The 25,171-nt window shown below is 51.3% G+C and overlaps 1 protein-coding gene across 1 annotated transcript in view; it reads right to left on the minus strand.

Annotated features, from left to right (window-relative positions):
* The window catches only part of LOC119709524 (heparan sulfate glucosamine 3-O-sulfotransferase 3A1-like), a 36,306-nt gene extending 11,356 nt beyond the window's left edge, over positions 1-24,950 (minus strand). Inside the window, exon 1 of the mRNA XM_038157422.1 lies at positions 23,990-24,950. Within this exon, the coding sequence (XP_038013350.1) occupies positions 23,990-24,549 (560 nt within the window). The 5' untranslated portion in view covers positions 24,550-24,950. The remainder of the gene's footprint in view (positions 1-23,989) is intronic.
* Positions 24,951-25,171: the final 221 nt, after the last annotated feature.

Genomic DNA, 25,171 nt, shown 5'->3' on the forward strand with positions numbered 1-25,171 from the left:
TGGGAAATCCATCTAAGGAATGTGGTGGAGAATGCAGCTTGTTTGCTGATAACTCCAGAGGCAAAGATCCTTCCTGCACCTCAGGCTGTGACCTTGCTCAGGAGGAGCAGCAGCAATCCCGGGCTGAGGGCAGAGCAGCCAAGCCCCAGGGAGCCAAGGCAGGAAGCAGCAGTGTCCCTGAGATAAGGGGGTCACACACCCCCGGGAGACCCATCAGAGCAGCACAGTGTGACCTCGTGTCACTGCCCTTGGGGTCACTCCCCTTGGGGTTACTCCTCTTGGGGTCACTCCCCTTGGGGTCTGTTGCTCCAGGACATGAAATAAAACGATGTGGACACTGGAATCTCCAAGGTAAAAAGAAGGGCAGTTTAATTTCTGACTCCAACATTTACAGATTTTCAAAAGGGATTGGAGGAATGACAGTGCCACCTCTCCAATGACACTGGACAAACCAACAGTCCATCAAATTTCCCCTCCTCCAATAAAGAATGTAAACCAATAATTATTTACGGAAAAGCGCGTGAGAAAGTTCGTTACAAGACTGCAAACATCAGAAGGCCTAGAAGAACTTGGACTAACTTGGAAGAACAGAGTGACAGGTGTCACTCCCCTCGGTCACTGCCCTGGCTGCAGTGCAGTGAGGGGCAGCAGCTGCACACAAGGAGGGGGCTCTGCTCGCCAGCCCCGTGCCCCGCTGTGCCTCCCGTGCTCAGCTCCTGTCCCCCTGCTCTCCTGGGATGGAGAGCGTGTGGATCGCAGCTAATTACAGCACGCAAACCCTCTGTCTAATTGCTCTGATGAATTATTGACGGGCTGAGCTGCTGCTTTGAGGGCAGCAGCTAGTGGGGAGTGCTGTGCCCAGGGGCCTCCCTGTGCTGAGAGGTGACCCCGATGTCCCAGCATCCCATGGCCAGCCTGGGAGAGGAAACTGTGCCAAGAGGTTCCCAAAAAATCCACCCTGCTGGAAGGCACATCTGGAGAGCAGCAGTGCCTAAGTGCTATTGACAAGCAGAAACTCCCTGATGTCATTAGCCTTGCAAGCCATTGATTTTCTCTGTTGGAACAAGAAACTCTTTGGAGCTGAGGCAATCACAGGTGGCACCACCAGCTCCTCTGGGCTGTCCAGCTGGGCTTTGGAGAAGGGGTGTTTCAGACTGTCTTCTTTCCAATGGCTAATTGCAGGTAAATCCCAGCCTTCTGCCTACCAGGAACAGGTGAAGAGCCCCAGGGCTCTTGGTCACAGCCCCTTCAACATGTGTCCATCCTTTGTATGGGAATGGAGACACCACCAGGCATCTTCTAAAGGATCTTTCTCTGCCAGGGTTGGGGCTGGGTTCATCAGCCATCTCTGCAGTGCTTCCCACTTGGGCTGGCCATGAGCCCTGTAACCCAGCCTCAGAGCACTCCCAGCAGCTCCAGTGAGGGGGAAAGTCATGCACTGGGAAGGACAAACTCCTCCCGTGCCATCAGACCAGGACCCAACACTCATCACCTGTGGTCTCCCCAGCACCGTGTCCAGTTTAACCCCAGCAGTGGGCAGAGCTTAACACATAAGGAGCTTTGCCAAATTCTTGCAGCACCAGCTGATTCCTACAAGGGAGAAAATCAGGCTCCCAGTGATTTCATCATATTCCCAGTGTCCTGCCCAAATGAAAAGGGATTCTTCATTACAACCTGCTGACTCTCCTCTATGTCGTGTCATGCCAAAGGAGGATGTTCCAGCTGGAACAATGGACATGATCCTTTTCCATCCCTTGCAAGTGCAAATCAAGAGCTCCCTTTTGCTGTCCCACCGCACAGGAGGGTCAGTCACTGCTGGAAGAGGACAGCAGAGGATGTGGCAGGACACAAATCCATGAACCCAGCACTCACCTAAAGCAAAGTTTTGCTGGGAAGTCCTTGCCTGTTTGTCCACTGCATGTCTGCACCACAGAGAGGGAGCTCCCAGCCTCTTTCCATCACACAGAAGGATGCCAGGAGCCACAGCCTTGCCAGGGATCAGCACAGCCTTCAGCCTGGACCTCTCCTTCCTCAATTACAATCTTAAACCATCCAGTTTTGGCACCTGCACTGTGATTTTTGTTTGTTTTAAAGATGTGCCTATGTGGGCTGGGGTTTGTGCCCAGCTAGAGTGTGAACAGAGCAGGAGATGGCACCTGTTCTGAAAAGCTCAAAGAGTAGAGACTGAGGGATGAGGAAAAAGTGGGTACAAACATACCAGCACCTGATAGAAATAAATCTCAATCTCTTTATTCCTCCCTAAGGGCACCCCTGAAGTCTTACAGGGGTACATCCACCCAGACATCCTCACAGGAGCTGCTGCTGGGCTTGGAGGGAGCAGGACTGCACCTTCCCCCACCTGGACCTGGGGGAACCCTCTTGGCTGGCTCAGGCAGGACAGAAGGCTCTGTAATTGGGAGAGTGTGGAAAAACCTCCATCCCCAAACCAGCCTCATGTCTCTCTCACTCAAGGATCTCCAAGACCAGCCCTGACTAAGCAAATCATCTTAAGGAGGAAGGTTGAAGAACTGTTTGTTATTGCAAGTGTCTCCCTCTTTAGGGTTCGTTTTTTGATAAATTAACTCCAGCTCCATTACTTCATGATATATTTCCCTTGACATTTAATTATACTTACACCAAACACATTAAGCCAATCAGTCTGAACAGCTTCTTATTAATATGCAAATTTCTCCTCTGAAAAGCCATGAATCTGTGAAAAAATCTCAACAGGCTTCAATTAGACCCTTTGGGAAGCTGGGAAGTTCCCTGAGAAACACCCTCCTGGCCCAAGGCAGGAATCCAGCCCCACAGACATCGGGAATGGGAAAAGAGGAGGCCAAAGCACCTTCTCAGGTCTGGAGCCATGGGAGTGAGAGCTGAATTTTGCAAACCAACAGGGTGTTGGCAGCTTATCCCCCATCCCAGCACCTTTCCATGGCAACCACTGCTTGTCCTGTGTGCAAGTCATCCTCCTCTGGGGCCACAAACGAGAGGTTCATGTGGGAGCTGCAGAATATTCCCTGAAACATCAGCTTTTAGCAAAACAAACAGGAATCTGGTTCTCCTGGCGCCACGGGCAAATGGGACATGATTTGCATTAGGCAAATAAATTGAACTACACAATTAACCATCTGCCCTGGAACAGATTTTAAGTTTTGCTTTAAAGCATCACTTCCAGCCTCCCTCCACTCTCGCATCCATCTGAACGCTGCAGGATTTTCTGCTGGGAAACCAACGGGGAATTAATTCATTGAATCATTCCTATAATTGCAGAGAAACATCAGTGGAGGTACCACAGCCCGGGTGGCCTTTGGCCTCACGGATGTGCTTCCTGTGGATTACACCAATGGACAAACCACAAAACTGCTTCAAAACCTCCCAGAGCCTCCAATTCCCACCAAAAGTCTTTAGTCACCAAACCAAGATGATTTCCTGGGAGCTGCTGAGAGCCACATCATCATCTCGAGAAAAAGTTTCATGTTATTTCAAGAGAAGCTGCAGGTTTTCTTAAAAAACATCTGATTTTCTGTAATTTTTTTTTATTCCCTACAGTTAGACATCAAGATCAGAAATACACTGCAATCAGTGTACTATATAAATAGTCCAATTTTGGGAAACAGCTCTCATGAGCAATAAAGAAACCCAATTTACTGTGCACTATAATAAAAATATCTCTTTTACCATATAAATCAAACCAAAGTGAACAGATAAAAAAAAAAATAAACTCAATCCCCCTGGTCTCTGCCCACAGGCACAAGCAGACTGCCCTGGGGAAGGGCTCGCCTGCCCTGTATAAATATATACAAGAGCAAATCTGTTAAAAATTGCAGCCACCACTTTGTTTTCTAAAGGTCCCAGTTTATCCTTCGTCAGAAGAAGGAGGGCTGGGGAGAGGTCGGCCAGAAACACAATCCTTTCCTGTATAAACACCACAGTCTGTGCTGGTTTTAAGAGCATCATATGGTCTATATTTTATATGTATATATATTTAGAGAGAGAGAGGGGAAGAGAGATTTTTCAAGCCAGTCAGAGACATAAAGTGATCTTATATCATCTAAAACCAACAATCAGACTTGGACTTCTGGCAGTTTTCCTTGTAGTTGTCCCTGCCACCCCCCTGCCCCTTCCTCCCAGCTGCTGGAGCACACTGCTGTCTGCCCCCATTATTTTTCACAAAGGCATATAAATCACTGTGGAAACTCTTATTATCTTATTTTCCCTCTGCTTCTCTCTTGTCTGTTTGGAGAAAAATTAATGCATTTGTCTCTGGAAAAATGTGCAGTCTCTATAATTCAGTTTTAAAACAAGCACAACTAGCAAATGGATAGAGCTCCGTTAGGAGACTCATTTTTCATGTGGGTAATTGAACCCTTCCCTTCGATTTTTCCTCTGGGTGTTAAAGACAACTGATGCCTTCCTGGAATTTGCTTACATCTCAGAAAGGTGGAAAGACAAGACAGAAAAAGCAGAAGAGCTAAAGAAAGAGGAGAGGAGAGGAGAGGAGAGGAGAGGAGAGGAGAGGAGAGGAGAGGAGAGAGAGAGGAGAGGAGAGGAGAGGAGAGGAGAGGAGAGGAGAGGAGAGGAGAGGAGAGGAGAGGAGGAGAAAGAGAAAGAAGAGGAGTCCAAAGCACATCTTAGAGCCCTGGCTGTCTCTGCAGGGGGACCTTGGGGAGCCCCCAGGCAAACATCTCAGATGGTATTTTTCCAAAAGCTGGTGGAGCTTTGATTTGGGCAGCTTTTCACCACCTAGGCTGCAGAGGAGATCCACCTCCATCACAGGGACAGTTCAGTGTCCTGCAAACCCATGGATCACCAGCCCCATTGTGTCCTGCAAGAGCCCCAAACCCAGATGTGGCCTGGGGACACACACACTGCGTGGCTGATGCCAGCAGTTTCATCCTGATGCCTCTTTCTGCACACGAAACTCAGGGAATCTCCACTGTTCCTTCCCACTGCCAACGGCACATCTGCCCCACCAGAAAATGGGAACCCCAACCATCAGCTCTCCAAAAAAAGTCCCCCCAAACAGACAAACCCCAAAAATCACAGCCAGCTTGAAAATGACCCCCATCTGTGGTGCCAGGGGATGCCTCTGCCCACATCCTGATCCCTCATCAGCTCTGGGGCTCGATTCAAGCCAGACAAAAGGGAAAAGCCAAAAGAGTAACACAAACAATCACCCAAAAGTCAGGAATAATTCCAGAAAGGCCACAATCAAGTGAGTGCTCAGGCCAGCAAAAGACATTGTGTGGCATTCACATTCTTTGAAAAAATCCCTTCACCCAGGATTTTTCTCCTGGGAAGCTGAGAAGCCTCAGAGAAAAAGGAAAACAATTCTTATCTCATTTGCTTCTCCTGTGTTGTGCTGATGTGGAATGTGTTTGGGGATTGTTTACCCACAGGTGATTGTTCCATTGCATTCTGCTGTGAGTTGTTTTCACTCTTTGGCCAATCAGGGCCAAGCTGTGTCAGGGCTCTGGAGAGAATCACAAGTTTTCATTATTATCTTTTTAGCATTCTGTAAGTATCCTTTCTGTATTCTTTAGTTTAGTATTGTATAGTATTCTTTAATATAATATAGTATCATAAAGTAATAAATTAGCCTTCTGAGAACATGGAGTCAGATTCATCATTCCTGCCTTCATCAGGGCATTCCCAGCAAATACAATACTATTGTTGCTTTGTCTCTCACTACATTATCTCTGTCCCCTGGGAGCTGCATTATTGCCTGCAGTACATAATGCAATTTGCTCCTTTTCCATGTCTGCCTCATTTTTCCTTGGTGCAAGTGCAGCCCATGCACACTCACTGCTCCTCCCATGGAGAAGGAGAAGGATGGCAGAGGAGTTAGGGTGGGAACTGGAGCTGGAGACAGGGGTGGTGGTTGAGAAGCTGCAGACAACATAAAAGGGAATAAAATGTTGACTGAAAATTGGAAAAACACAGAAAAAAACTACTAAATTGAGGTGATTCGTGAAAAAAAAAACCAACAAACCCAAAACCAAACAGTGTTCTTCCATTTTCCTTCCCTCTGAAGAAATGCCACCAAATCTCAGACTGAAAATCAGGACCTAATGAGTGCAGGGACTAAACTAGCTAAATTAGGGCAGCTGAAGCTGGAGGTAGAGAAATAATATTGGAAATGGGCAGTGGATGCAGCAGGCTGGGACCCACTGGGCACTTCTCCAGCCACACCTGGGGAGTTCTGGACACCCTTGTGTCTCTGGAGATTATGAACTGGCTGCTGGGGTTTGGAGAGATGGATTTTCTCCCCTATCTGCAGAGGTAGAAGGATCTGCCAGCCAGGATATTGTTGTGGAGTCCTAAACAGTTCAGCAGAGATTATGATAAATTTTGGAAATTCCTGTGGCATGCCCTGGGCTGCTGGAGATGGTGTGTGCACATCTGTGTGTATCTGTGCCTGCTGAGGGTTTTATGAAACACCCAGACACCTCAAAGGGCCTCACTGTTGAGAACAGAGGTCGTTCCTTAAATTATGCTGAGAAGCGACTTTTTTCATGTATCACTACACATCTCCTGCTGCTGCATGGCCAAAAAACCCTTTATTTGTATTACAGAAAAGGGAGCCTGACCTCAGGCTATGATCTAAAATACATAGAGTCACACAAGTTTACTCTTGTAGTGGTTCTTCATCCTTCCTCTGCCAATTCTTTGTCCTTCTGCTAAACGAAACTTTAGTGGCTGGGAAAGGGCTCTGTGCTTCCATTCCCAGAGCAAAGCAGTCAAGTGCAAAGGGGGCACAAGTTTCCAGAAAGCTGGAAAAAGTTCTTCCTGGCCTAATCTGCAAGTTCTGGGCAAGGCAAGGGCCAGTGCTGAGGAGGCTGCACAGGGATGGACACTGGTGTCTCCAGTCAAGGCAGGGAGTTTAGCCACTACTCACAAGATCATGCAGCAAGAGCTCTTCCCTGAGCTCAGCAATTCCACCTTCTCCCAGGGAATGCATCACTGTCTGATCCAGCAGCAGAGTCATCTGACATATTTCAGTGGGTTTCAGTGTGCAGCAGATGTGGATTTCCTGAGTAAATGGCAGAGCAGCCAGCTCAGCTCTGGCTGGTCTGTAGGTCTGTGCTCACCTTTGTGTCACAGGGAAGGGATGGGGAGGCTCAGGCTTGGGCAGTGCTGTGACACCGAGGTTGTTCAGAGTGAATACAGCTCAATAATGTGAAAAGAAAAAAAAAGAAGAAAGAAAGATGAAGTGTCCTCCAGAATATGGATGGATGAAAAAAACCCCAATTATTGATCTCAAGTTCATAAGTCAACTTGAGTCATTTGGATCCAGGTCAATAAACACTGCTCTTCCTCACCCAGCCCTGAACATGGGCTAGAGGCTTCAGATCAGCTCCTGAAGATGACTCCAGCCTCTCCTTTTCCAGGCCTGCCCTGCCTAGCAAGAACAACCCTCCTTCAGCATTCATTTCTCAGCATCCAAAGACACAACCCTATTCCATCACACTTCCCTGGGAACACATAAGGAAGCACAGGAAGAATTGACTAATCCCAGGCTGAGAGCAGCAGGGATTTTAAAGCCCACAGCCCACCACAACAGTCACCCATGGTAGGTCCCACTGTGGCATTCATATTTTCTGAAAAATCCCTTTGCCCAGGATTTTTCTCCTGGGAAGCTGAGAAGCCTCAGAGAAAAAGGAAACAATAATTATCTGATTTGCTTCTCCTGTGTTTTGCTGCTTTGGAATGTGTTTGGAGATTGTTTTCAATGATTGTTTCACTGCATTCTGCTGTGAATTGTTTTGAATCTTTGGCCAGTCAGGGCCAAGCTGTGTCAGGACTCTGGAAAGAGTTGCGAGTTTCCATTATTATCTTTTTAGCCTTCTGTCTGTATCCTTTCTGTATTCTTTAGTATAGTTTAGTTGAGCATTCTTTAATATAATATAGTATCATAAAACAATAAATCAGCCTTCTGAGAACATGGAGTCAGATTCATCACTCTTCCCTGCCATGGGTGTCCCTGCAAATACAATAGTGCCACCTTGCAGGGAAGTGGGACATGGGGACCCCCGGCATGGTGTGATCTCTCCATTCCAACGTGGAGGGATTTGGGAAAGGATTCTGAGCCTTGGGAGCCCAGGTCTTCTGCTCTTAAGGCACTTTGGAAAGCCCAGACAGGACCCCTGGAGATGAAGATTTTGAAGTGTGATCAAAGAGACTTGACATAGCAAGGGGGATTAATGTTTCTGCAAACGCACAGTGAAAGCTTCTTAGTTACTCCAGGGGTTTTTTTTCCAAAGGGGCCTAAGGGAGTTAGGCACTTAAAACTCACTCAGATCCTTTATTTAGTTTGCAAATCGTGCACTGGAGCAGTGCAGCAGTGTGACCCCTGAAGCATTATTTCTGGAGCATGTCTGCTTGAGTGAAAAGCTGAATTGATCCCGCCTGTATTGGTGGCCTCCTGCAGCTGCTCCTCCTGCACAGCCAGGGAGAGTCTGCCTGCAGAAAACAGCTGAGGGCACAAAGCATCTGAAGAAATAAAACAAGACACCTCACTGAACCCCTGTGGGCTGTGTGCTCAAGGGGATGGCTGGGAGCAGCTCCAGGTCTGATCCTTTCCAAAGGGAGTTGTGCTGGACATAAGGAGCTGGAGATGGAATGATCTCCCTCTGGGCAAGTCCCACCTGGTGGGTCTCACCACCATCTCTAGGAAAGCTGCAGGAATCACTTATTTCATGACTTTGGTTACTCTTCACTGCTGTCATCTCCCTGCTATTTTTTTGTCTCCATCTCCAGCTTTTACAGTCAAAAACTGTAGAAAGAAGGCACGGTGGGGGCTTTGTTCCCAGCTGGTTACATACTCGTGATGTCCTAATGATTCCTACCACCACTTCTAGTCCTATTGCACAGGGTTCCAACCTGGGAAAAAGCAGTATGAGGAAGCTGGAAAAAAGACAGAAACAATAAACAAAGAATGTTTGCTTTCACACAAATATTCCTCATCATAGTAATGATAATACTACTACTAAAAATAATAATAATGAGAAGCACAGATCATGGTCTGGCTGCTTGCCAAGCCTCCCCACAGGGTCCCCTGGCTTTCACCTCACCCACCTCATCACCACAAACTGGTCAGGGAGCCCAAGAGGGAGCACAACACAAGCGGCCTGTTGGGAAGCACGGCACACATGTGACATGCTATTGTCCCTAATTTGATTAATGAAGCCATCACGCTAACGGAGCGTTCTACACACCCCCAGCACCTTGTTACCAACCCACACCAGCAACTTCCCAGCACAGCATTAATTCCCCAATACTTGCCTCTCTCAACTTTGTCAGGTAATTGTTTATGAAAAGATGAATGTACACAATAATACCGGGTGAAGGGAGCTGATGTATGTGGTGTTAATGAATGAAATAATCAGTTTGGCAATAACTGGCATGTGTATTTGTCAAAAGGGAACCAGCAGGACATTAGCATTCTGCAGCCACCAAACCTTTATCTCCTGGTCTTGTGTTTGACAACCGCCCCCAGATAGTCCATGAATAAAATACAGAGTGGTACCCAGACATAATTAAACTGCCAATGTGGATGTACCTAAATGAACTTGATATCTTAATGACACTAGATAGCAGGGGAATAATGAAGGCGGTGTGAAAGGGACGTGCATAATGAGCACAGACGTGGTGGGGACTGCAGCTCCTCGTTAGCACGGCCAGCACTGCCACTGCTCCCACGCCTCCCCAGGGGCAGGGGACCCTGCCAGCCTCACCCAGGCCAGTGCTGAGGACACAGTGCCACCCCTCAGGGGACAGGGGCTGCTCCTGCAGTGCTTGACAAAACACGGGGCGTGTTTCACACCCCCTCCTTCAGAAATCCCTGCTTTGCCCTGATGTCTTGTGAAGGCTGAGCTGGAACAGAGGCCAGACAGAGCTACAGAATAAAGCAGGGATTTAGTCAAAGGATCTCCTCCATGGATCCATCTTGGGCAGCACAAGAGCCCAGCCAGGGCTGCACCCAAGGTGAACCAAAATGGCCCCAAAATGCACGAGCGCTCCCGGGGTCTCTCCCTTGGATCAGTTCTGCTCCATTTGCACCTTGCAGTTCATTGTCCAGTTCCAGCTTTAGCTTAAAAAGTCCCATCCTTGTTTTTCTCTCCTCAGCCATGGTGTTTGTGCTCCTGGGCTGAGATTTGGATCATTTGTCCTTGGTGCCCAGCTGGAGCAGGAATTGTTCTGTCTCCCTGCTCTGTGCAGAGAGCTCCCCATCCCCTGATATGAAGCTCAGCCCCACACACTAAAGCAGCACAGAACCTGAAAAATAGAAAAGCTAAAACCTGAGGCATCAGCCCCATCTCTCTGCACCTAACCCTGCCACATCTGCTCCTCCAGAGAGCTCTGGCATGCTGCTGTGCAGTGTAGACGTGATTTTAGGAGCACTTAATGTGATTAAATTACCAGACATGCTCCTTTTTAATGTTGGTTTTTTGTTTTTTTTCAGCACGGAGATGGTTTTCGAGGAAACAAGCTGTTCCTTGGGGATGGGCAGCTCTGAAGATGTCCCAAGATAACACAGCAGCACAGAGCCACAACCCCTCATTCCCATCCCACCCACTGACACTGAGCCAGCCCTGTCCTCTCCCAGCACCTCTGGGTGCAATCCTTCCTCTAGGGGATGCTGGGCACCCCTGACAGTCATCCCAGCTCTCCCTAGAAAGCTGGTCCAGTGTGAGACAGGAATTTACACCCCAAAGGCAGGTTTGATCCCTCTCCTTTGGGGCAGCACCCCGCTGGGCTCCTACCCCAAAAGGTAATTGTCACTTACTGCTCTAATGGTTCCAATTCTGGCAGCAAATGAGCAATGCAGAGTAATCAGTAATCAGTCTTGTTAAAGAAGTAATAAAGGGAAACTGGAGCACGTGCTACAGGGGAAGGAACACCCCCAGTACACAGGATGCAGCCTGGCTGGTATTTGTCAGCAGCAGAGTCCCTGCCTTCTGCTGGGAGAATTCCAAGATATTTGAATACAATGAGCTCAGCATGCAGGAAAGCAACTGGTGCAGCAGGCTCAGCTTGACTCTGTTGGGATGGAATTGATTGAAGGCTTAGAAATTGTCACAAAGCCAGCGTGGGAAATGGGACCTGGAAGAGCTCCTATCTCCCTCTATAAAGCAGATTAGGAAAAATTGCTTGATGCAAGAGGGAAAAGTACAGCAGGTTTGGGGGGAACCATCTAAAATCCCTGGAAGTGTTCAAGGTCAGGTTGGATGGGGCTTGCAGCAACCTGGGCTAGTGGGAGGTGATCCTGCCTGCAGCAGGGGGCTTGGAAGGAGCTGGTCTGTAAGACCCACTCCAAGCCAAACCACTGGTGAATCTCTGATTCTATCAGAGCCCAGCACAGCCAGGAGCAGCACAGGGAGAGCCAGGGCTGAGAACCCCCCAGTGCAGGAAGCACCGCAAGTGTGATGCTGGGTGGGGTATTGAGATCAAGAAACACAACTCCTGTTAGGGCCAGGAAAAGGGAGAAGGTGGCACCAGGTGGCACAGCCTGCCCAGGGAGGTGACAGGAGGAGCCTGGGCATGTGGCACCACCATGTCCTGAGCAACGACAGCCACCACTGCAATGATGCAGCCAAAGTGCTCCGAGCTCCTGCCAGGTGAAACCCTCAACTTATTGCACTCAGCCCCTTTCCCCTGCTGGATATTTGCCCCAATTCTTTAACCATTGCCTTCCTTGCTAGGAAAGACATCCCATAGTGCACCCTCATGAGCCAGTAATGGGATTTCATTAGATTAAATAACTCCAGTGAACCCCAGAGACCAACAGCACTTAAAACACGGAGCTCAGAGTCAGAATTACTGTTATTTAACATTGATTAGATTACAGGGTAAATCCAATTTCTCCCTAACCATATGCTGGCTATGATTTGCCTGGTGGGAGATGTTAAGGAGGGCATTCCTGGAAATCTCTGCAGAGGGAAGGGCCCATGGCTGAGTCAGCAATGTCAGGGTGACCCAAGCCTTGTGCCTGAAAGTTCTGCAGAGCAGGGCTCAGGGGATGTCCCCACTGTCCCTGCCTGCCCTCACTTTGCTCCTAAGCTGGGGGTGCAGGTAGATCTGTACCTGCCACCTTGGTTTATCATCCCCTCCAGCAGGAACATCACCAGGAAATCACTGGGCCTCTCTGACCCCCAGCCCTGCCTCAACTGAGCTGTTAATCACTCCCCAAAGCCCCCTCCTGGCTCTTTCCCCCCCCGAGTACCATGGCTTGTGGCTGCCAGCAAGGGATGTGCCTGGAGCCTCTGGCACTGCCCACCACTGGTGCTGCAAGGGGAGGAGAGCAGGACAGTGCCCAGGGCCCTCTCCTCATCTCCAGGATCCTGCTGGAATCTGTTTTACAGCTCTGGGCTGGGAGTGGGCTGGAAAAGGCTGGTCAGGGCAGGAGTGAGATCATCTCAGGGTTCCACTTTCACACCTGGAGGTGTGGCAAGTGCCCTCTGCCTGAGGACAGCACAGGGATGGGATGGTTTCAGTGCACAGTGCACTTTCCTTCCTGTGTGTGCCATGTGCTTAATGCCTGGTTTGGGAGATCAGCCAGGACAGAGCTTCCCCTGTGTTGGAACCCTGGATTTTGGACTTCCTGTGCTGAGAATTTTGGACTTTCTGTGCTGAAAGGCACAGACCTGCAGGAGAACACTGCATTTGACCTGGGGCTGTGGAGAAGGCTTCCAAAATTGATTGCTAGCACTGGGATTACAGACATGTAATTGGTTAGAAGTGTGTGATCTCACAGGGTGAGATTCTGAAATTCCAACACCCCTGGACACCTTGGCTTATAGAATCTGCAGGGAGCGCCCTGACGAAGGAAGGGATGATGCATCTGACTCCACCTTATCAGAAGGCTAATTAATTACTTTATTATACGATATTATTCTATACTATATTACACTATATTACATTACATCTAAACTGAATCTACCAAGCACTCCACTGCACTCCACTGCACAGAATCTTGTGACTGTCCCGACAGTCCCGACACACACACACACACACACAGACAAAACACCATCACTTTGGGCAAACAATCTCCACATTGCATTCTACTTTTGCACAAACACAGGCACAGCAAATGACAAGAACTGTTTTTCCTTTCTCTGAGGTTCAGAGAACGTGAAACCCAGAAATATTCTTGGGAAGAATTGTGCCTTGCTTTTCGCTGTGAAGAGAAATGTGGCGACGTTGGCTGATGCATCTTTGGAAGCTGAGGGGTCAAACAACTCCTAAACGCATCCCCCACAGCCTGACTGCAGGGATGGCAGCACCAAGAACGGGGACACACCCAGGATCAGCTGTGACCCGGGGCTTTGCTGTCACTGCCAAGCAGCCCGAGCGCAATTACGGAGCTGGGAGCAGATGAAGCTGCAAACTCCACGGTGCAGCCCCCCCAAAAGGCACAGCTCACAGCTCACTGACCCTGTCACATCACACCACGGGGACAGCAGCTCCCTGGGATGTGACAGGGGGCCACGACCCCCCGTGCAGGCAGGGCAGAGCTCAAGCTGTCCCACACCAAACAAAGCAGCTCCGGCGGCGGGGCAGGCGCTGCCGCCCAGGGCTGACCCCGACCCGGGCACTGGGCATGGTCAAACTCAATTAACTCTGTGTGCTGCATCTGGGTCAGCCTGGGAGCTCTTCCCCTGGCCCAGCCTCTCCAGCTTGCCTGCTGAATTCTTTAGGAGGCTGTTCCAGAGGAGGTACCAGTGTGGTGAGCCGGGAGCAGGCAGAGCAGCATCACAGCTGGTGACAAAGGCAGCTCTGGGTGCTGTGCTGGGCTGATCACAGATCACACCCTGGGCTTGTAAAACCAAGATTTCAGCTCAACGTGACTCCCTTGTGCAAACCCCTGGGCACCTTCTGTCTGCCTGTGGTCAGAGCAAACACTGCCCAGGGAGGGCAATGCCGGAGGACAGCTCATGGTGTTCACTGGCTGCAGGAAACCCAGCCCCAGCCCTCCCAGCTGCACCTTCAGCAATGAGCTCAGCTTTGTGAGTTCATCAGGCTCACCACCAGCCAGCTGAGTGTGTCACAAAACCTCCTCAGCTGCTCTGGACGTGACACAGAAGATGCTGTCCTGGCCATGGCAATGCCCATGCTGGCCCCTGGACCTCCATCTCTGCAGGTGCCAACAAAATCCCATCCCTGGTCTTAAGGAGCAGCTAGACAAGAAACATTTGGTGTTCTGTGGGACACACATTGGCTCTCAGCCATTCACACCCACCCACGGACTGTTTTTGGGGTTTTTTGTGCTTGCTCAGAAACCTCTGGCAGCCCTTAAACCCCGACAGGTTTGCACAGGGCACAGGAGTTGGGCCAATGACCTCCAGGAGCTGACGGGGAGCAGGGGTTTGATGGTCATTTCTACCCAAATTACCCAGACATGGTGCAAAGTGGTGGAAACGCTCCCTTCTTTGCTACCAACCACGAGATGCCAACTGGAAAATTCCTCCCTGCCCAGCAGCTGGATTTTTAACCAAGCAACACTGTGGCATTCACATTCTCCAAAAAATCCCTTCACCCAGGATTTCTCTCCTGGGAAGTTGAGAAGCCTCAGAGAAGAAGGAAAACAATAATTGTCTCATTTGCTTCTCCTGTGTTTTGCTCATCTGGAATGTGTTTGGACATTGTTTACCCACAGGTGATTGTTTCACTGGATTCTGCTGTGAGTTGTTTTCACTCTTTGGCCAATCAGGGCCAAACTGTGTTGGGACTGTGGAAAGAGTCACGAGTTTTCATTATTATCTTTTTAGCCTTCTGTCTGTATCCTTGCTGTATTATTTAGTGTAATTTAGTTTGGTATTCTTTAATATAATATAGTATCATAAAATAATAAATTAGCCTTCTGAGAATGTGGAGTCAGCTTCATCATTCCTTCCTTCCTTCCTCATCTGGGGGCAACGCAAATACAACGCAACACCAACCATAATTCCCCTCCAGTAACAGCTGTGGGAAGATGAGCCTCCCTGGGTCACCCTGTGATCCACAAGCTCATTCCTGTGCCAGCAGCAGGAGCAGACCCCTGGGTCCCTCCCAGATAAAACTGGGCAGCTCCCTCAGCTGGGCTTTGTTGCTGCTCCATCACACTTAGCAGCTCCTGGTGCATTGTTCTTTGCCAAGCACTTTCAGGATGCTTTTTAGACTCTTTGAGCTAAAAACCTCCCGTGGCAGCCAATTTCACAGCTTAATCTCACACTGTTTGAGAAAGTCTCTAATTCTGCTTCTTTCCAACCTGTTGCTGATAGTACAGATGGAGACATGAGAGGGGGAGGAGGGACAGCCACTGCCTCAGTATCACCCCATGAAACCTCCTCCCAGAGGCTTCTGGACCCATGGAATGAACAGGGACAAGCCAGGGCTCCCCAGCCCTGCACAGGAGGTGGCTGTGCCAGCTGCCAACCCCAAACCCCAGCTCTGCATGTCACTGCCTGCGCTCTGCTTGCTGCAGGCAATGAGATTTTCCTTTTGTGTTTTTATCCTCCTTCAGAGGTGATGAAGGCTGTAACAACCTTTGCCACACACGCACAAGAATGCTGAATACCAGGCAAACATTTAAGGGCAAATATTCATATTCACACAGCAGAGTTCAGCAGTGCAAGAGGACAGGATTATTGTGCAATATTCACTTTATGCCTTGCTGTGACACGCAGCTTTTGCATGCAGAAAAACCCAAACTGTCTTTCAGAACAACCATCTCTCAGCAATCAGAAGCAGAGCACCCCAAGCCCTGTGGTGGGGCTCTGCCAGCAGGTCCATGGACGGGGAACAAAGGCAACTGAAACAGCAGAGTTCATTTCTAGGGGCACGGACCAGGATTACCAGAGATGGAAGTTAGCCCAGACGTGGGGATTAGCACCCTCAACCCTCGTGAGAGGTGTCAGGGGAACTCTTCCTGACCTTCAGCACAAGCAGCAGGTTGAGGAGCAGCCTGCAGGATGTGGCTGGTGCCAAGGGAAAACTCAGCACACACTGAACACCCATGGTTGACGCTTGTACCAGCCAACCTCCCCTCCCACCACAGCCAGGGGAGATCAACACTGCCTGAACACGTGCCAAGAGGTCCCACATTACTCTGCCAGAGGCTCTGGGTGCTTTTCTGCCTCTTTCCCCACGGGCAGAGGGGAGCATCCACTCCAGCAGTGCTGCTGATGGCCATGGCAGAGCACCAAGCTGTCACAGTCAAATTTTCTGGAAAAATGCCTTCACCCCAGGTTCTACTCCTGGGAAGCTGAGAAGCCTCAGAGAAAAAGGAAAACAATTCTTATCTCATTTGCTTCTCCTGTGTTGTGCTCATGTAGAATGTGTTTGGAGATTGTTCACCCACAGGTGATTGTTCCATTGCATTCTGTGTGAGTTGTTTTCACTCTTTGGCCAGTCAGGGCCAGGCTGTGTCAGACTCTGGAGAAAGTCACGAGTTTCATTATTATCTTTTTAGCCTTCTGTAAGTATCCTTGCTGTATTCTTTAGTACAGCATTCTTTAATATAATATAGTATCATAAAGTAATAAATTAGCCTTCTGAGAACATGGATTTAGAGTCATCATTCCTGCCTTCATTAGGGCATCCCTGCAAATGCAATAAGGCACCTCCTTGGCACAGCATCTGTCCTGGGCATCACATCTCCACCTTTCACTCACTAACTCTGAGCTGGAGGAGTCAGGACACAGAGCATCACCCAGGTGGGCAATCGAGATGTTTCCTCATTTGTTCTACTGAGCCAATGCTTGGGATTTCTCTGTGTAGCCAGGCTTCCCAAACAGTCCAGCTCAGAGTGTGCAAAAGTGTTTAAATAATGTCAAAAGATGCTCTATGTTACAACACGGGACCATGAAGGCAGAAGTGAAATGGTCATGAAAAAATGCAACACTGAGAGTTGAAAGCTGCAGATGTGAACTCACAGAGCCACACATGGAAAAACACAGAAGGCAAAACTATTGATCTGGTGATTTTCCATAAAAGGCTTCCCCAGACAGCTTGGTTCATGGGAGGGAGCCCTCTTCCAACAGGCAATGGCACAACAAATCAGCTTGGCTTTTTGCATTTTTTAACAAAAGGACCCCACTGGGGAGAGAAATAAATAATTAAACCGATAAATAGCCAGCTTCCCATGGTGATGTTGCACTTGAACCTGAACATCTCTCCCCAGGGGATGATGTGAGAAGGGTGGCTGTGGAAAGAAATGATCCAGCTGTTCCTATCCCAGCCCGCAGCCACCAGCTGTGCTCAGGAACTGGAGACAAGGGGCAGAGCTGGGAGCCAGGCAGGATCCCACTGAAGCTGCAGGAGTTTGGTGCAAGAAAGGTCCCCAGATGCCTGGAGTCACCCCAGGGGGATTTCCTTACGTGACACTCGGGCACAGCTGCTCGGCCATGGGGAAAACAACCACAGGAGGCTCCCAAAGCTTCCCTGGAGCAGCAAGAAGCTCCTCTTCAATCTCCCACCAGAGACATACCCAGCAGCCTGGGGGAGTTTGAGCAGGGATCTTCATACCCTGCAACAGATGGTGCTGCGAGAGAAAGAGCACATAACGAGTCTCCTCACTTCCAGGAAGCAAGAAGGATGGTCTTGCCACGCACGAATGGAACTGGCAATTCCTCCTGCTGAAAGATTTCCTGCTGCAGAATCACATTATTCAATGGAAGAAATGCCAGGAATAATTCACTTCCTCGAGCAGCTCTATTTATACCCTCACTGTGGGCACCATCCTGCTCCTGGCACAGGGCTCGGGTGGGTGTGGTTTGGAGCTGAACATGTTTAACCCCAAACCATGAAAAAGTGAATTTCCCAGGAGGTGGGTTATGCAGGAGAAAGGCAGAAACACCAGCCACTGTCACAATCCCTGGGATGACCCCAGATCTTGCCTGAACACCCCCACTGCCCCACCTGGGGCTTTGGAATGGGGTAAAACCCCAGTACCCAACCCCAGCAACACAGAATGAACTGACCTAATTCACTTCCCTCCCGCCATACCTGCACATAATGAGAATTTGCGAAGATTTATGGCCACAAAACCCGCCCCTGCTGCCCCTCTCCAGCATCTGCTGTTTCCCTGTGAAAGCAGTTTGGGTTACCTCAGAATTCCAGGGGAAAAGCATCATTAGCAGCTCAGGAGTTTCAATGCCTGTGTCACACAGGGGGCTCGTGGGGGGCTGCTCTCAGGTTTTCTGATCACTGGTTGTCTGCCCTGAACTCTTTGGAAGTGCACCAGCTCCCTCCCCCCTCCCCAGACCTCTCTGCTCCTATTCTAAACTTCAAAAGGTGAAATCCAAGCTGGGCTGTGGTAAAGACATCCTGGTGGGGATGGTGTGGCCAGGGCATGGCTCTTGCCCCCAGACTCCATGGAATGACTCCCAGGAGCCCCCCCAAGGCAGCAGGACAGGCCATGAGCACAGCTGGAGACTCACAAAATCCAGCCAGAGGGCTCAAAGCAGGTGAATCTGCTGCTTCTCTAAAGTTTATCCCAATTTTTGCCATAAATGAGCTCTCACCCCAGCCAGCTGCAGCTTTGTGTGCTGCTCTCCACGAGAGCTGGCTCTGAGAATTTTACTGACAACTTCTTGGACAGCCAAAGTCATATTTTCCCAATTGCTCAGCACCAGCAGACAGGGCCAGGGGAGCTCTATTTGCAAATATCTCGGGCAGAGGCAGAGCCACAAGGTGGGTGAGGAAGGTGCTGTTCTCTCCAGGACTGAGGTGTGAAGCAGTACTGAAGAGGAGGATGGGCTACAGAGTGCTGAAACCCCCCTGCTCAGACCACAGCATCTGGAAAGAAGAGTCCAGTAAAATCTGAAGTATTTATTTGGGTGCTTTCTGATAGGAATGTGGTTGACTTCTCCTAATATGCCAACTCAAGAGCTCACTCCATCATCAGGAACAGACACAAACCCCAGATATGAACTTCTCCATTAACAGAAAACAGAAGGGGTATGCAGAGACACAAAATGCTTGGAAAAAACCCACCAAAAACCAATAACCCTTTGGGGTCTATTTAAGGAGTAAGAGGGGAAAGAGCCCTAGTTCTCTGCAGGGAGATCTTGCAAGGAGTGTCTGTAGCTGGAGGGTCCACCTAGGTGCAAGGGGACAGCCAGTCACAGCTGGGTCGAGGCTGCAGCTGCTCTGCCAGCAGCTCTGCTGGGGCTCACCTGCTCTGGGTGGCATTTAACCCATCAGAATCCCTGTAACTCCTCGTGTCTGTGCTGCAGAGAGGTGTCACACCACAGCCCTGCTGGATCCATCCCTGCAGCACAGGGCAGTGACTGCCTCTTACCCCTGGGCAAACTGAGGCACACCTCCACATCTCCCCAAACTTCCAAACTGCTTCAGATCTCTGCTGAAAATCCTTGGAGTATCCAAGTCCAGGCAGTGGCAAAACACATGAGCACCAGAACCAGCTACTGTCTTATACAGGCTCAACAACTCCAGCCCTGATTTCCCCAGCATTTCCAGCTCCTTTCCCCAGCAAAGAAAGTCCCTTCAGCCACCCACAGACCCACCTCACCCTCCATCTGCAGGGACCCCTTGCTCAGGAGACCCAGTTTGCCCAAGCAGCACAGCTCTCTCCTCTGCCTGTGCCAGGCTCGGCCCATCTCCATCTGCTGTTTACAGTGAATTAGCTGCACTTTGGGGCCACAACCACCTTTTGTTTCTTTTTTATACAGTACCTGGCCCTGCCAGCTCGGTACAGGAGGTGTTTGATTACACAGCTAATAAATAAACAAGGACCTTGATCCTCTTCAGCATCTGGCTGTCCAAGGCTGCAATTTCCAGGGAAACTGCTTCAGGCTGTGCTTGATGCTATTAGTGAGTCAAATGTGTTTGGGAGATGAGATGTTCCCAGGACAAGGAGGGACTGCTAAACCAGCCCTTCCTACCTCCAGCAGGGAGTGCAAAACCCAAACTGGTTTAATGTCCAATCCCACAAGCCATGCTCTGTGCTGGGCACACCCTGAACACAGCCAGAGAGCTGGTGTTTCTTGCAGGAGCAGCAGGGATGGCTGAAGGAAGGCGGGGAGATGATCACGTCAAGGCAACTACTGCTACAGCATCTCCCTCACACTGGGAGGTTTGCAACAAGGTCTTTACTCCTGAAGGCCACGCAGTCCTGCTCCACCTTCCATAAATTGTGTTCACTGCCCTGATGTCCCCCTGACACCATCCACACACTCCTGCCCCCACACCAACACTCCCACCCTCCCTCCCACACTATTCACTCACAGAATGCTCTGCTGGATAACAAAGACCTCAAAACCCCTGCCACAGGAGCAGCCTGACTCCTCCATCCCCAGGGCTCTGATTTCACCCTGGCTCCAGGCACAGACGATGGGACACAGCTCGAGGAGGAATGCAGCTGCTCCCAGCTGCTGGGAGCATCTCCCCTCCCAACAATCCCCCTTTTCCTCCATCTCAGACCCCTTCAGCATCTGAGGTGTTCTCTGTTCCTGCTGGGAGCATCTCCCCTCCCAACAATCCCCCTTTTTCCTTCAGCTCAGACCCCTTCAGCATCTGAGGTGTTCTCTGTTCCCTTTGATTCAGAAATATCAGTGGTTGCCTAGATTACAAAGAAGCAAAAAAAAAAAAAACAAAAACCACCTGGAAAAAAATCCCAAGAGGACATTAATTAGGAGTCAGAACTCCCCAGCTCTGGAAGCATCAAGGAGGAGAGATATTTAAACTCCCAACCTGACGGAGTAACTTTGAATTATCTTTCATCTTCCCCTGCATCAGATGTAATCTAATGACATTAACTTGGCTTCACTCTAGTGAAAGTGGCATTGGTGCTACAGAGGCAGGGAGATTAAAACATATGAAATAAATGTTCCTGGGGTGAGTGACAGTATAATGGCATTCCAACAGGCAGCTCAATCAGGGAGAGACTAACAAAAGATCAGAGGGAAAGAGCCAGATTCGCAGTATCACCCGCAAACACAGATATTTTCTTTTAATCCAGTTTTTTTTTTTTTTTTTTTCACATGACTGGCTCAGCCCCTGTTCTTGGGAGTTTTCCCCAGGCTGTGCAGCCGTTCTCGGGTGGGGGTTGGCAGTTGAACTCTATTAAAGCCAGTGCTCACCTGCTATTGAACTCTGTTAGCTCAATAGCCTTGTTCAGGGCTGCAGCAGCAATCTCAGCACTGAAGTCAATGCCAGCATTGTGGGCTGCCCCCTCCCTCCTTTTGTCCCCACTGGATGAGGGGACTCAAACCCAAAACAGAAAAAGCTCCTTTGGGCACACAACTGCCCTTGATATTCAACCCACACACGGGCCCACACAGAGGTGTCACACTCACCAAATTAAATCCCACAGATGGTTTTTACAAAGTCAGCTTCTCCAGGGGACCAGGGGCTGCAGGAGCTCCACTGTCACTCTGTTTATTTCCAGGATGATGTTTCCATGCATGCCAGCAGGTGACCTGCATGTCACCGAGCCCCACAGGTACACCTGGCTGGCTGCTCCAGGAGCATCCCCCAGTGCTGCAGCCACAGCTCAGCCCTTCCCCCTGCTCCCAGCAGCTGCTGGGGGAGCAGCTCTTTTATTTCCAGGGAAAATCAGGGCTCTCCTCACGCCCAAAACCCCACAGCCACCCCGTCCCTGTGACAGCCCACCTCCATGTGCCTGTGACAGCCGCATCAGGCTGGCTGCCCCTTCAATTCCTGCAACAGCCACCAGCTTTTTGTTCCCTGGGCACTGACTTCCTGGGGCACTGAAAACAAACCCAAGTGTTTATACCTTGTAATGACCCTAAACCTGTTTAGTCTGACTGCTGGGAAACAGCAGTGCACATGAAACCTAAGCCTCTGATGCCAAAGATAAGGAATGGGGACCTCTGGCAAACATCTGGCCATTTCCCCGGCCCTGAACCCTCATCAAAGATCACAGCAAAGCCTGCAGAGAGACAGGTAGGTTGGTAAATGAGGATTTTTGAGTGGTGAGCAGCGTGCTGGCACCGCAGCTCTGCCATCGCGCCGGGGCTCCGTGTGTTAGCAAAGATTACTCACACAAGCAAAGCCAGCAAGATTAGGTCTCAAAGGAATAATCCCACACAAAGAATTCACTGTACCTCAGCCTCCACAAGGCTAATAAAAATAAAAAAAAAAAAAGGAAAGAAAAAAAAAAAAGATGAAACTCAACTCAGCACATCAAATAGCAGAACAAACAAACTGCAGCAATTAATGGCAGAGCTCATGTGCCAAATGCTAAAACATAATGATTGCACAAACTGCACACAGGACAGCACGGCCAATGAAAAAGAGCTGCAAGATCAAGACCAAACCTCTGGAAAATTATATCCCCAACACCGAGGACTGCACTATGCCCTGAATGCCTGTGGCTCCTCCTCTGTCTAGGTCTGCACTCCTCGCTCAGGGAGTGCTTCCAGAAGCAGGTCTATCCCACTGCCATCTGCCCCTCAAAGCTTCCAGAGCATCTTTGATAAATGAGCTTTTCTGCATATCCACCATAAATTTCAGTAGATGCCACCCCACAGCCATGTGTTTATTTTTCAAAGTCAAGACTTGATTAGAGTTCTTGAGGTTTTTCAGATTCATTTTTAACCTTTCCTTTCCGCCACAGGGTCAGCATGTGGAAATTGGATAAGCACAGACTAAAAATATGATTTTGTAGACAGCTTCAGCCCACACAAAAGGAAATCTTTCTTCTCAAGAGAAGCCACACTTTGCAGGCTGCAGGAACCCAGCGTGTTTCTGACACTGGCAGATACACAAGGAAGCTCATCCCTTCCACGTGTTAAGACTTTTACATAAACACTCGGACTGCCAGTACTACCCTACTCCACATTTCAATACTGTCACCACAAGCGGAGCCAAAACCCTCTTCTCTCTGCTAATAGCCGGGCTTTATGTGAAAGTAAAACAAGCTCCAGGGGTACCTAAAATCCTCTCCTGTTTGCTTGTTCATTCAAGAAAGCCACAAACACAAGACACACTTCTGGAGACGGCAGCTTCACTCTCACCCTAACCCAGCCCTCCTGTAGGAATCTGCCAGAAAGACGCTCCTCTACTAACCTTAAAACACACAACAACAACAAAAATACCTGAACAACTTCAGTGAGAGCCCTCTTGGCTTTAACGTTTACTAGCTTGTTTAACAAAACACAAATCCATTGGAGGAACCACCCGATCAACCCTTTGCTAGCATTTCAAAGGCAAGGTGAGCATGTGGGGTGCGCTCCTGGAAGTGACATTTTTCTTTAGTCACTAGTGGGATGCTGAAATATTTACGTGGGAAATAGGGGAGTTTTTGTCCACGCCGACTACAGGAAAAGTGGCTTCCAGCGGCTGCAGCGCTGGGCTGGGAGCTGCGGGAGGCGATGGGGAGGCAGCCGGGGCTCGGCTGAGACTCGGCGGTCAGCCACAGGTTTGGCAAAGAGCTGGGGGAGTATCAAGATATTGGGGGTCTGTGCTTCTCCTGGCAGGGTTTAGCTGTGCCTCAGCATCCCCGCGCTGTCCTCAGGCCAGAGGGGCACCCACCGCTTCTCCCTTTGTGCGTGCCACGGACCCCGCAGGAGCAGCCGGGATGCAGCGGGAGCGCCGGGGGACAGGAGGGACCTGGGGCACGCAGGATGGGGACAGCCGGGAGGGGGATGCGGGGACAGGAGGGACCTGGAGCACGCAGGATGGGGACAGCCGGGAGAGGGATGCGGGGACAGGAGGGTCCTGGAGCACTCAGGATGGGGACAGCCGGGAGAGGGATGAGGGGAGAGGAGGGTCCTGGGGCACTCAGGAATAGGGACAGGAGGGCTGCAAAATTTGGGAGCAGGGACGAAAGAACGGGTGGAGCGAGGGGCTGCGGGGAAGAGTGCTCGATGAACGGAGGAACGAGCACGGGGCTCGGCGGTGGTTCGGGAGCGAGGACGGGGCTCCGGGAGCGGCGGCCAGCGGGGGGCACTGGCGGCTCGGTCACCGCTGCATCTCCATCCCCATCCCCGGCCGCGTCCCGCCGCCCGTCCCGTACCTGTACCAGGCGAGTCCCCGCTCGTAGTTGCGGTCGAAGAAGTGGGGCTCGGCGCCGACGGCGCGCACGTCGGGGTGCACCCGCAGGAACTCCAGCAGCGCCCGCGTCCCGCCCTTCTTGACGCCGATGATGATGGCCTGCGGCAGCCGCTTGCTGCCCTCGCCCAGCAGCAGAGCCAGGGTGCCGGCCGTGCCCGCCCCGCCGCCCGAGCCGCCCGCCCGGCTCCCGCCGCCCCCGGCCGGCTCCTCCGCGCCCGGCGCCGCCTCCTGCCGCCGCCGCCGCTGCTTCAGCCGCTGCAGGAGCCGCTTGCGCCGCGCCGCCGCCGCCTGCCAGGGGGGCAGCTCGGCCGAGCCGCCCAGGAACTCGCCGCCGCCGCCCTCGTCCTCCTCCGATGCGGCGCCGGCGGCGATGATGGGCCCGGGCAGCGTCTGGCAGCGGTCAGCCAGGCAGTAGAAGACGTAGAGGGACATGAGGAGGGAGCAGAGCATCACCAGGAACTTCTTGAAGATGCTGCGGGGCAGCGGCTCGGCGGCGGGGGCGGCCGCCGCGCTCACGGCCATGCTACCCCGAGAGGGCGGCCGGGCGCCCCGGCCATGCTCCGCGGCCGCCCCCCGGCGCGGCCCCTCCGCGCTGCGCTCCGCGGGGCCGGGGGGCTGCGCGCTGCCGCATCCCCGGCGCGGGGACCGCGGCGCTTCAGGGGGGCATCCCCCGCGGGGGACAGCGGGGCTGCTGCGGGGCAGCGGGGAGCCGCCTCGGCGGGGATGCGCTAGCGGGGCTCCCACGTGCGGAGCCCGCCGCGGAAAACTTCGGCCGAGGCATCACCGGGAGCGGGGCGGAGCGCTGCCGGCGGCGGGGCCAATGGCGCGGCGGGGGCGGGGGGCAAAGCCGCCCCCGGAGCGGGCGGACCCGCTGGGGAGCCGCTGCCGAGTCCTTTATGGGGGAGCGGAGGTGCCCGGGAGGCTGTCCGGGAGGATGCGGGGATGCGGGAACCCCCCGGGAGGCTGTCCCGGAGGATGCGGGGATGCTTTGGGGGAAGTGCCGGGGGATGCGGGAAGCCCCCGGGAGGCCGTGCCGGGGGATGCGGGGATGCTCTGGGGGAAGTGCCGGGGGATGCGTGGGTGGCCGGGAGGTTGTTCCGGAGGCAGACGGATGCAGGGATGCCCCGGAGCTGTGCCTGGAGGT

Source organism: Motacilla alba, chromosome 18 (genome assembly GCF_015832195.1).
Source record: "Motacilla alba alba isolate MOTALB_02 chromosome 18, Motacilla_alba_V1.0_pri, whole genome shotgun sequence".
In the NCBI taxonomy this organism is placed as follows: domain Eukaryota; kingdom Metazoa; phylum Chordata; class Aves; order Passeriformes; family Motacillidae; genus Motacilla; species Motacilla alba.